At 49.0% G+C, this 11,034-nt stretch overlaps 3 protein-coding genes across 3 annotated transcripts; 1 reads left to right on the top strand and 2 right to left on the bottom strand.

Annotated features, from left to right (window-relative positions):
- Positions 1 to 129: 129 nt before the first annotated feature.
- On the bottom strand, positions 130 to 2,580 carry BDV27DRAFT_131216 (cytochrome P450). The gene is made up of 3 exons (XM_032067583.1): positions 2,255 to 2,580; positions 909 to 2,188; positions 130 to 841 (listed from the first exon to the last, which is right to left on the bottom strand). The coding sequence occupies exons 1-3, from the start codon at positions 2,539 to 2,541 to the stop codon at positions 648 to 650; spliced, it is 1,761 nt and encodes a 586-aa protein (XP_031925715.1). The 5' UTR covers positions 2,542 to 2,580; the 3' UTR covers positions 130 to 647.
- Positions 2,581 to 3,038: 458 nt separating this feature from the next.
- BDV27DRAFT_131212 (cytochrome P450) lies at positions 3,039 to 5,076 on the bottom strand. The gene is made up of 3 exons (XM_032067582.1): positions 4,830 to 5,076; positions 4,270 to 4,763; positions 3,039 to 4,211 (listed from the first exon to the last, which is right to left on the bottom strand). The coding sequence occupies exons 1-3, from the start codon at positions 4,968 to 4,970 to the stop codon at positions 3,200 to 3,202; spliced, it is 1,647 nt and encodes a 548-aa protein (XP_031925714.1). The 5' UTR covers positions 4,971 to 5,076; the 3' UTR covers positions 3,039 to 3,199.
- A 318-nt stretch (positions 5,077 to 5,394) lies between these two features.
- Positions 5,395 to 7,541, top strand: BDV27DRAFT_131207 (uncharacterized protein). Its single transcript, XM_032067581.1, has 4 exons — positions 5,395 to 5,650; positions 5,705 to 6,164; positions 6,235 to 6,321; positions 6,387 to 7,541. Exons 1-4 carry the CDS (start codon positions 5,603 to 5,605, stop codon positions 6,917 to 6,919), a joined length of 1,128 nt encoding a protein of 375 aa, XP_031925713.1. The 5' UTR covers positions 5,395 to 5,602; the 3' UTR covers positions 6,920 to 7,541.
- The last annotated feature ends 3,493 nt before the right edge of the window (positions 7,542 to 11,034 follow it).

The raw sequence follows: 11,034 nt of genomic DNA, 5'->3' as shown, positions 1-11,034 counted from the left end.
TGGTTCGGAAAACCCGCAATTGGACAATGACCAGGTACCGTATGATTAATAACAATGTGCTTACTGATCCTGTCGCATTAGCTAAAATTGCTGGCGGCGTAAAAACTAGGGTAAGGCTATAGTAGATCATTTTAATTGACGCAAGGTGGAGTCTCGGCTATACGGATGCATGGCTAATATGGAGTAGCTGATGGGGGGGGATCTTCACCTAACACCGGCTGCACCCGACAAATAACAGAAGCAAACGAATGCCCAATATGGGAATAGAACACGGAGTATCCCCATGGGAGGAATGCTCCAATGAGAGGCAGTGGAATGTCTCGACTATATGCTTAACCTTGGTACTAACGAGATATAGCACACGCCATAGAACTCATGACTTTCGTTCTACCCCCTCGTCTGTTTTTTGCTTTTTTTCCTCTCTTTTCTTTTTATCCTTTGTCTTTCTTTCTTTCTTTCTTTTTTTATTTGAGCCTTGCCCCACACCGTCGCACCGTGGCAAACCAATCGAAATTCTATGAATTTCACACTAAATCGCTGATCCAAGATGATCCCTTGTTGTCTTACCCGTTGGTGGATACACCAGAAAACAGACTAATCTTCCCCCACCTAACAAAGGGTCCTAAGTACGTACGGTATAGCTAGACTCAGGGGTTTGTCCTGCGGCGAATGGCGAATGGGACTTTGTGCTTTGGCTTCTGTGTCCCTAGCCCAAATGTCGAGCTGTCCATATCCAAGGAGGAGACCTGAATATCAACATCGAATTGGCTGACGAAAAATGCACAGGTGAATAGAATTAGTCGCTTGGCGAAGTTGCGTCCGGGGCAAGCTGAGGTGCCACCTGGAGTCGTTAAGAGTCATTAGCAACCCAAATCAAGGTGTGCTGAGTAGACTGTTGGGTGTCTTACCACCGTAGGGGATCCACACCCCCTCTAACCCCTTCATTGAGAAGCTGGGCTGGCTCCCAACCCCATTAACGTGGTGATAAGGGTCAACCTGGTCTCTCCACGTCCGCCGTGGGCCCGAGCGCGGATCGGCGGGGTGGAGCAGAAACCGGTCCGCCCAAAATGTGTTGACCGGGTAGGCTCCATCCTTTGTATTCCACAGCTGCTCGTGCATATGATTCACGTAGGAGCTAACCATCACGACGTCGTTCTGCCCAAGCCACCAGCGCCCCACGGACGCGGGTTCATGGGCGGAGCAGCGCGTCACATATGCTTGGACGTAGAGTCGAAGCGTCTCGGCGTAAACAGCTTGCAGGAGATCATTCTGCAACAGTTTGTCCATGGAAACCGCAAGCTCAGGCTCAAAGGAGACTACGTCATGGTCTTGAATACTCTCTCGGACACGATACAGAAGTGTAGGATCCTGAAAGATGTGGAAAACCGCCATCATGGCGGTCGGCACCACATTCGTGATGGAGGTCCAGATCAGGCCCAAGTCGGTGGACGCTAGCGAGGCATCATCTTGTCTGTCTACGGCCAAGAGAAACTCTTGCCTCTCGCGCATCATTCGGGACCCCCAGCATGGGTCTCCATCTCCGTCCTCCGCAATCAGCGACCCGTGGAAATGTACACGAGCATGCCGATACCAGTTCTGGATCTGGTCGAGCAACGATTCCCGTACGCGGTAGGCGCTTGGCACAAGCCATCGTGGCAGTCGTTTGGCTAAATAGGGAGTTGCGGCATCAAACTCCCACAGGCATTCCATAAATGTTGGGTTGACGCTGATCAAGAGGGGTCCGAAGAGGGACTGGAGCACCGCCCGTCCTACATGGTCTCGAAAGAACTGTAGCAGGTCAGGCATCTGGATCCATTCGTCCTCAATAGATAAACTGCTAATCTGCGAAGTGATTATGCCTTGACAGCGCTGGAAGGTAGGTGTTAGTCCTGCTCCTGATAGACCTCGTAACAGCGAGTCGTGAGTTAAGTAGTCGACACGGTTATGCGGGAGCACGTTGCTATTAGGGTGCGGCTTGCGATAGGGCCCGGAGTCGTCGGCAGTATATGTTTCTATTTGGTCCTCCTTCATGCCGAACAGGTAGCGTAGTCCTACCGTGTAGATGTATATCGGACTGGAAAGTAGGGGATGTTTCCATAAGGCGGCGACTGCCTCAGGCTCCTGGAAGAGGTAAATACCCGCCAACGGCAGTGAGATTCGGACGCAGGTTAATCTTCCCGCATAGGATCTGTGACATGCAGCGGTCAATCAAGGAGCCCATAATAATTCAAAGCAGAGATGGGGAAAAACAAACGTTGCCCTCCTCACAAATGATACACTATCAAACAAGAAGGGGATTGTATGACCTAGGACCGGAATCGCCGCTGGCAGGCTCGGCGGGATTTCGCTGACCCCATTAGGGTTGGGCCTGTTCGCCCAATGATAGAGAATCCACGATACAAAGTAGCTAAAGCAAAATGGCAGGGACAGAACAAAGAGAAACACTAACGACTGTGAAGCCATCGTAACACAGCAGAGAACTAGTAAGTCTACCTTGAGACTGGGAGATGAAGAGAGCTGGACGTCACACGACATGCGCATGTTTGTCCCAGTTGATATAGCCAAAACACATATAACAATTCAGCCTAACGTGGCAAGCTTCCGATTTCCTCTTACTTCCCCGAAGCTTCCCTATGACTGACTTACATCCCTGTCAATGGGTCATCCCGTTTGCAACGGAAATGTGTCTGGAATAAACCCACAGGTCGACAATCTCATTGGAGGTTGCCCAAGATTATCAGGAAATATACGGCTACAGGAAGTAAGCACTAGTGCTGCTGCCTTGCATGAGACAGCACTACATGAGCGGTTGTACTCACTTACCTCTGTGCTTTGCCCCATGATTGGAACTCAACCCCATCTGCATCTTCATATTAGTCTTGTTGTTGTAACGCTGGCAGGGATTTCCGAGCCTGGTAGAACCGTCCAACCCCCCCCCCCCCCCGGGGTTGTTCTCTCTATCCTCTCCTTTCCTGCCCTTGTCCCCCACCATGAATTTAGAGGAAGCATTGCCAGAGGCCTACCATGTATCCAAATAATGGCGAGATACAATGATTCAATTTCTATATGTACTAGAAGCGCGATTCATAGTTATTATTATTATTATTATTATTGTCTGTTGTTTCTAGTTGCGAGTCATGCCTGATCCCCCGTCAAAGCCCAGCCGGCCATCACTGTCAGCGTCTTGCCCCGCGGCTCTTCACCGAGTAGTCAGATTTCGCAAGCTGACCCGGCACGGAAGCCCATCGGCAGGGTGGGAACCGCCCTGTGGAATTTGGTAGGCACGTTCGCCAAACACGGTTTTGGGGCCGGGTCGAGGATGCTCTCGATCCCATTGCGCGTACTGGTCTTGGAAGTCGAACTCACGAAGCGTGAGCACTAGGGTAATCTTGATGTCAAGTAGGGCCAGCGCTTGACCGATGCAGTCTCGTGGACCATGCTCGAAGGGACGCCAAGCACCTTTGGGAGGGTACAAGGGATGGTCGGGGCCAACTAGCCAACGGTCTGGTTTGAAGGCATGTGGGTCCGGCCAATAATTAGGGTTACGTTGAATGGCCCCATGTATGATCCAGATACACACTCCCTCGGTGGGGTACTTCGTGCCGTTCTTATCATGCAGGTAGACCCCGGGCTGACCCTCCCGCAAGGCGGAGGCAGCGGGGAACAGACGGAGGGTCTCCTTAATAACTGCTAGAGTATACGGGAGCTGGTTGATCAATTCGGGGTGCTGCTGGAGCATGCCTGGGGCAGCCGAGATATCTGACCCAAATACCGCATCATGCTCCTTGCGAACCTGAGAAAGAATCTGGGGATGTTTCGACAAGAGGTAGACGCTGTAAACAATCGTGGCGGCGGTAGAGTCATGGCCAGCGAACAGAAAGAGCCGGATTTGAATCGTAGCCCATTTTTTGAACTCAGAGTCCAGTGTTGCTCCTGCCGGCCGTGTACTCATGAATTCGGCGAGTACAATGTCAATAATTGAATTGGCCCGGGTCGATGGCTTTTGCTGCTTCCAGGCCTCGTACCGTTTGTCCAATTCGATCCCGATGTAATGGTTCATCGTCCGTCCATTGTACCACTGCATGATCGGTCGCATGGGGTTCCATCGAATGACGGGGTTCATCTCCTCGTCCTGACAATGCCACTCGACAGAACTTCTTAATGCCGCCGCCACAGGGTTATGTCCGCGCTGAGAATGAAAACGTGCTTTCCTACGGTTTGCCGTGTCAGTGTTCGTCTGGTCGCCGTTGGCTTAGACACGGCACTCACATGGCCACATGTCCGATGATATCCAGGACGTAGTCACAGGTCGTTTTATCCAACGAGAAAGTATCTCCCTTCCGCGCGTGCTCACGGAGAATCTCCACGTACTCTTGGGCTTCCTCAAGAATATGGGGAGTATGCTGGAGAATATTACTGGCACTGAAGGCAGCGTTGAAAAGCCCCCGGGTGCGCTTCCATTCAGGCCCGTTTGTCGTAAAGAGATTGGGACCCCCGGCAAAGGGGTTAAAGAACTTCGCAAGGACGGGCGGCTTAGGGAGTGCGTATGTTTGAGACGCCTGGACTGCCAGATCCGGCGAAGTCACCACCAGTAAAGGCTCCGTAAAGGGCCAGGCATCGATGTAGAAACAATTATCGGAGTTGGGAAACTCGTAGGACAATACAGCAAATGCTTCGGACTGCTGCGATCCTTTGGGATGCCGCTGCATTAGGTCGGGGAGCATCCGCAGATTTCCAGCTGCGAAATCCCATTGCGGCATTGGCTTGTTGCCAGCCACTGTCAGTAAGTCAATTCATTACAAAGGGATTTTCTTTCCACTATGACATACCAAGCCCTGCTTGCGCAGACGATAGAAAAGCAGGCGTACTTTTAACATCTCGTGCAAGAATCTCACGACGATCACTAGAACCAAGGCCAGGGCCACTCGGGCCCCGTACCTGATGACAAGATCGACGATTGAGGCCACCATAGCGGTTGCACGTGGAGGAAAAGGAATTAGTTGGGGACCGGAAGGCAAAGGAAGGAAAAGAAATAAAAATAGAAATAGAGGGAGAGAAAACAAAACAAAAGCCAAAGGGAAAACAAAGAAAAAAAGAAAAAGAAAAAAAAAAAAGCAAAGGGAGAGGTAGACGTAAGTGGGTTAAGTGTAACTGCACGCAGCCGGAGACGGAAAAGAGGGGGAAAGGATCGATAAGCAGGGATCGGGATAATCAGACAATGAGAAAAGAGAAGAGAAGAGAAAAGACCTAATTTTGGATGCAAGAACAGTCAGCTAGTCTAGTCCACTGGATGCGCAGGGATTCGATTTCGTTAGGGTTTCGGGGTCTCGTGCCTGAATTTATATTACTAACGAGGTTAAAAGATGACTGCAGCTTTTCTCCTCAATACCTACATTTGGCCCCCCACCATCCCATCATTTGTAGAACACACTATAATCACCATCACCCTGGAAGATATAGGCTTATTCCGTTTGCTCATGATGTGCTCATCTTCAACTTCTTCCTGTCTGTCGCTCTTCAAAAGGCCCCCGTGATCCCGTGCTGCTTCCTGGATTCGTTCTTAGTGATAGACGAATGTCTCCTGAGCACTGGTTTCGTCAACATGGCACCCCAGGATCATTTTGGTCGCATTCATAAGACTGCCTATGTGGTATGAAAAGCCTGCCTCTCCCTGTAAGCCTAACATGCTGACAGAGTGACCCAGGTATCGACTGCTGTGCTCCTCGCCTTAGCACTGGCTGGGGTGGTCATTCGATGCATTATCCGTTTTCGCATGCAAAAGCAGCGGTTCCAGATCGACGATGGATTATTTGCATTAGCGGTCAGCTTGCTACTGACCAGCTTTATTATCATATATGACAAGGTTATCGACCCGATGTTTTTACTAGCCGCCATGCAGGGCGAGGTTGAAGGAATAGAGATACCCGCCGACTGGCTTCAAGTCTCCCACAACTTCCATAAATGGAACGCAGCAGCACTGATACTCAGTTGGTGCTCTATCTGCGCAGTCAAGTTTTACTTTCTCGTGTTTTTTAAGAAGCTGATCGATCGCTTACGCTTCTGGCAAATGTACTGGTGGATTGTCGCCATCTTCAACCTCGGCCAGCTGGCTTTTGGAGCCACAGTCTACTATCTTGGGTGCCCATTTTGGGATGAGCGAGAGCGTAGGTTCTCACTGATACTTATTTTCTTCCATTTTTCTACACGCCACACGGTGCTAATCGGTAGCTATAGTCCAATGTTCTTCCGGGCGATACAAGTCGGTGCTTATCCGGGTCTCAAGTGCGCAGATCTCATTGGATATCGCGGCCGACCTTCTAAGTAAATGACCCTCACTTCATTCGCGTTACTCCTCTAGCATAGGTATCGGTTTTAACTCTCTATAGTCCTAGTTATTCCGATTGGCATCATCTGGAAGATCAAGGTCCAGTGGACCCAGAAATTGGTGCTGATGAGCTCCCTCTGCCTAACCATCGTCCTTGTCGCTCTATCAATCACCCGAGTTGCTGGGCTAGTGCACCATGGGGCGGTGGACACGATATGGGAAACCTACTGGCAGTCTCTGAGTGCTGAGCTTGGTGTTTTCCTAGCTGCCGCGTCGACGTTCCGATCCTTTTTCATCGCCCAGAGACAGAACAAAGCCAATATACCATCTGTGACATTCAATCGCTGGCTCAGGAGTTCGACCCCGAGAGGGTCGGCTCGCAAGCAGCCCGACTCCCTCTTTGCATCATGGTCCGATAACACAGCAACCTCTGGATTCGAGCGTATATCAGAACAGGGCGACGGAGATCCCAACCTACGTAAAGATAGTCATGAATGGCATCACATGTCAAACCCCTCCCAAACAGAACAGGGCTATGGTGCGCCATTTGATACTGAGACGCACACAGATCCTTTTCATGCTAGACCAGTTTAGCGGAGGCTGCGTGTGTTATGCAACGGGCAAAATGAGTGTTATGTTATCATCTCCTGCAATCACTAGTTCGGTCATGTATGCCCTCCATGTACCTAGTTCGGTGTACTGTCTCGTTGACTTTGCAGAGGGTTAGGTTAGTTACCATATTGCCAGTGTTGATAGGTTGCCAGGTCGTCCACTTACGATTGATGATATTCGAAACCTGCGTGTACATACGATATGGTATGGAATAAAGATTTTCCCCATGGCCTTAAGGCATACCCGTACGCTTGATTCGAATGTGTTCTAGTGCATACTTGGACACAGAGGTATACACCCTCAGTCGCGCACTCACAACTAGCGCTATGATCTCACAAAGAAATTCTTACAGCAACTGTTAAAAGTCTGATGAGTGCGATGATAGTCACGATGCACTGACAATTTTGTGTGGTCATAAAATGCAACCAGCTGATATGGAATTTCCTGATAATATCGAACTCATAGGGTAGAATTATTGCAACTCTCGATTGTTTGCTAGCCGCGGTATATATACTAGCACTCAATATCCCACAAGCATCCTGGATTTCTACCAGTGGCAATTAGGTATAGTGTTCTCAAACAAATAGAGTAATCTCAAGGCTACGGAGCGTCTAATTTAATATGTCTATTATACATTATTGTGGAGGGAAGGTTGCTTAAAGCTATCAACTTCTGGCGCTTTTTTGGGAGTTGTTGGAATACTATGTTAACATAGAATGCATCTCAACAACAAGCGATGTAGGAATGATTGTACCATACTCCCTATAAAGAATGCAGAATGCCAAGCAGTGCTTCGATAAATGTCATGACGGTGTACACCCTGAGGTGACCACAGGGCTTTATATACTTCGTACGCACCAAATCGCCTTGGGCTGCAAATCGGCTCTAATTGTCCTTAGCAATCCCAGAGCGCACCCATAGTCTTCAGCTGTTCTCCCTCGCATATATTATAACACCAATCAATCTTTCACCTCTCCTGGAAGTAGAGAAGCATCCTGTCCATTCGTGCTACACTTGCAACCCAGTGAAAATGTAGAACCGGAACTGAAGTATTCTTTGTACCCGCAATCCCAGGAATGATCTCTAGCAATTCCATGGGTACTGGGGTTGGTAACCATTAGTTATAACACAATGAGAAGAACAGTAGGCATGACTAGGAGATATGTAGGAGTGACAAATACTCATATTCTTCAGTGAAAGCTTTCCAATCATCATCCCAACCAAGGCATTTGTTCAGGTTGAGTGATACGAGGCGACTTCCGTCATTTGGCATTTTACAGCGTCCCATCAAAGATATCGGGGGGTGGTGCACCTGCGCGACGTACAAAACCGCCTGGACCTGGTGATGCTAGCCGGTTTCGCTGCGGCGAACCCAGTTGTGAATGGGATTGTGGCTTTGGGTATGAAATAGATGGTTCCCAGTCAGGAGGATTCAACATGACCAAACCCTCACAATAATGATGAGACTTCGCCGTTTCAGCCTTTGGATCGACGCTTGGAACAGGTACGATGGCTTTAACTGGCTTTGGTTGTGAATTAGCCATGGGTAATCCACCAGCTGCTAGAGCTGATAGGTATAAAGATAGGAAAGCTATAGTCCAATACATCCCTACTGGATCTGAAATACATGGCACAGAGTCGTCAAGGTCGAATAACAGGTGCAGGGTCTGTATAGTATTCACTCGATATCACACAGAGCCCACGTAGACTATATACTTGACGAGCTCTATTGGGTGGTCCTAGGAGATTTAGTAAGGTGAGGCATTCAGGTCTTCTAAACGCTTGGCCTGTATTGAATGAGGAACAATCCTCCCTCCACTAGGGCTATCCGGGCGCTGGTCAGAAGCTCAAGAGCTATATGATAACTACGCAAGTGATGCTGATTGGTGGGGAAGTGTCTTAATTAATGAGCCAAAATAGGATGGGGGCAAACGGGACGTGTCGGGGCAACGCAGGCCTTTGCCACAAAGCAAAAGTGGTAGGTAGTTTTTGAGAACGGATCGTGTTGAGAGGACAGATCATAGAAGTCCGGGGTATTGTCTTGCTCGTGCAGGTGCTGTCCAATACGGCTGTGGCTCGTGATATTAGATGGACTGACAGCCACCAAGTCGAACTCCTCGAACTGCCACGCCTATGTATCTGAGATCCACCAGGTCTAGTTCCCCAAACGATGGGACATATGGCCTGAGGTACTCATTCTTCGTCTTCCTTCAACCTTCCAGGCATGAGTCATCGTCATGCGTATTGCCGTAAACGCCATCCCATGATACCCGAATGACGATGACGTCTGTAATGTGCGGTAGATGATTTCAATACACGTTTATGATATTCTCCTGTTCCCTCTTGCTTTCTCGGCTTGTGTCAACAAGGATTCCAGCAATATGGGTATCGTCAGTGGTATTCTTGGTTGCCATCCCGCTGGCATCCCTTGCCTGCGCAGATGGAGACGAAGAGGTACAGGGACCTAAACATTGATCACCTGCCAACAGAGCTGGTACCAACGATCGTACAGTATCTCCATGCGACAGAATATGCTTGACCCTCTGTAATCAACGACTACTGAGTGTGCTAGGAAACGGGCATCAGCTTCCATTAGATAATGAATTCCGACCCTTTTTCCTCACAAGAGTGAGCCGAGATCTATCCGATCACATCCACTGTGACAAATGCTCAGTCATACACTACCGGGAGTATATTCCACCTCCGGGCCCTGCGTTGTGGCCTAGGAGATCGCTAGTCAAGCATAGGTGTCGTTACCAGCTGTGGTCGTTTCCGTTTAGCATAGAGTGGAGCTCGCTTTATCGATTTGAACATCTACATCTACAACTAGCCATGAAAAGGCATCATTGTGCTTCGGGACACGGTGTGTCCACAAAGTCGCTGGTTTATCTTGAGATCTGGACGTTTGAGAAGTCCATTACGACCTTATTTTCAGTCGACGCGCTGATTGTTCGAGTATCGAGCCTCTGCCTTCGCATCCAAACTTGGATATTGGCAAAAAGAATTACCCTACAAAACCGTGGAGCGCACATAGATCTATACACACATATCGATAAAGGATCACCATATTATCCAGATTGTCCGTGCCGTTTAGGATGCCAACATCAGCTCTTTACAGGAGTACCCACGGGGCTTAGATACATATCGTTGTGTTGCTTGCGGACTATACTATCAAATCTATGCTACTTCCTGTGGCAATGAAGGTGTGACCCTGATCATAACTAAATGGCACGACTTGGGACCGGGCCTTGATTCGGTAGACGTTAGATGGACAAGACATCTACTGGGCCCACCGTATCTGCGAAAGGATGTAATGGCCATGTTGAATAGCGATGTCCGCTTCACAGTTTGAGCAAGGAAATATATTCCCACTCGATGATCTGACTTGCCGGAATCGGTCGCTCTTGGAGGTTAGAACATACTTAAAAAAGGACAGATTGGTGGTACAACGGTTGCTGGATTTTGCAGGCCAACAAACGCTTGCCATGGTTCTATCCTTGGCCACAAACACCGACCCATCAGATTTGTAAGCCGTGATTCGCGACGTTGTTATGGGTCGTACCTCACCGTTTAGAATGTGCAGCATCCTTGTTCACATCTCTCTGACAATTCTGGAATATAGCTCTATTGCACTCGGTGGCCTACCCGGATGCAATGCTAGAGAAACCCTTTCCTGCTTATTTAGTAGTTGAATGATATTGCTCTTCAACCTGACCTCTGTTCCGCCCGACTGGGTGCCCAAGCTCTAGCTAACGTATGACATGTACTGAGTACAATAGGCCATAATGACATACTTTCTATTTCCCATCGGCACATGGTCCTTTTCGCATTCCGTTCCTGTCTATGGCCTGCAGGGCATCACTGATATTATATGGTAATATAATACCGACAGGGACCGCAAACCACCACATCTCGCAGTTGTATGGGCTATTATCGAAGCCCTTTGTTTTCTGTCGGACCAGCTAGATTAACGGGTCTCCTTTAATTTAAATTGCCCGACTTGCGGTGCAGCGTTCAATATCACGCACGGGAACCGACCCGGCCGTATTAGGCCTTCTACGAACGGGGACCAACAGAGAGCTTACGTTTTTGGTAGG

Source organism: Aspergillus caelatus (genome assembly GCF_009193585.1).
Source record: "Aspergillus caelatus strain CBS 763.97 unplaced genomic scaffold BDV27scaffold_136, whole genome shotgun sequence".
NCBI lineage: Eukaryota > Fungi > Ascomycota > Eurotiomycetes > Eurotiales > Aspergillaceae > Aspergillus > Aspergillus caelatus.
Note: the sequence above shows the minus strand (reverse complement) of the source record. Positions and strands in the feature narration are given on the sequence as shown.

What these genes read in the sequence shown, in the direction of transcription:
- BDV27DRAFT_131216 (XM_032067583.1), bottom strand. Translation starts at nt 2,541, where the DNA reads ATGCGCATGTCGTGTGACGTCCAGCTCTCTTCATCTCCCAGTCTCAAG. An exon ending in TCATTTGTGAGGAGGGCAAC is followed by an intron (nt 2,189 to 2,254) that starts GTTTGTTTTTCC and finishes TGCATGTCACAG; the next exon opens with ATCCTATGCGGGAAGATTAA. An exon ending in GGTGTGGATCCCCTACGGTG is followed by an intron (nt 842 to 908) that starts GTAAGACACCCA and finishes TAACGACTCCAG; the next exon opens with GTGGCACCTCAGCTTGCCCC.
- BDV27DRAFT_131212 (XM_032067582.1), bottom strand. Translation starts at nt 4,970, where the DNA reads ATGGTGGCCTCAATCGTCGATCTTGTCATCAGGTACGGGGCCCGAGTG. An exon ending in GTCTGCGCAAGCAGGGCTTG is followed by an intron (nt 4,764 to 4,829) that starts GTATGTCATAGT and finishes GCTGGCAACAAG; the next exon opens with CCAATGCCGCAATGGGATTT. An exon ending in ATCATCGGACATGTGGCCAT is followed by an intron (nt 4,212 to 4,269) that starts GTGAGTGCCGTG and finishes GGCAAACCGTAG; the next exon opens with GAAAGCACGTTTTCATTCTC.
- BDV27DRAFT_131207 (XM_032067581.1), top strand. Translation starts at nt 5,603, where the DNA reads ATGGCACCCCAGGATCATTTTGGTCGCATTCATAAGACTGCCTATGTG. An exon ending in ATTTTGGGATGAGCGAGAGC is followed by an intron (nt 6,165 to 6,234) that starts GTAGGTTCTCAC and finishes CGGTAGCTATAG; the next exon opens with TCCAATGTTCTTCCGGGCGA. An exon ending in TATCGCGGCCGACCTTCTAA is followed by an intron (nt 6,322 to 6,386) that starts GTAAATGACCCT and finishes AACTCTCTATAG; the next exon opens with TCCTAGTTATTCCGATTGGC.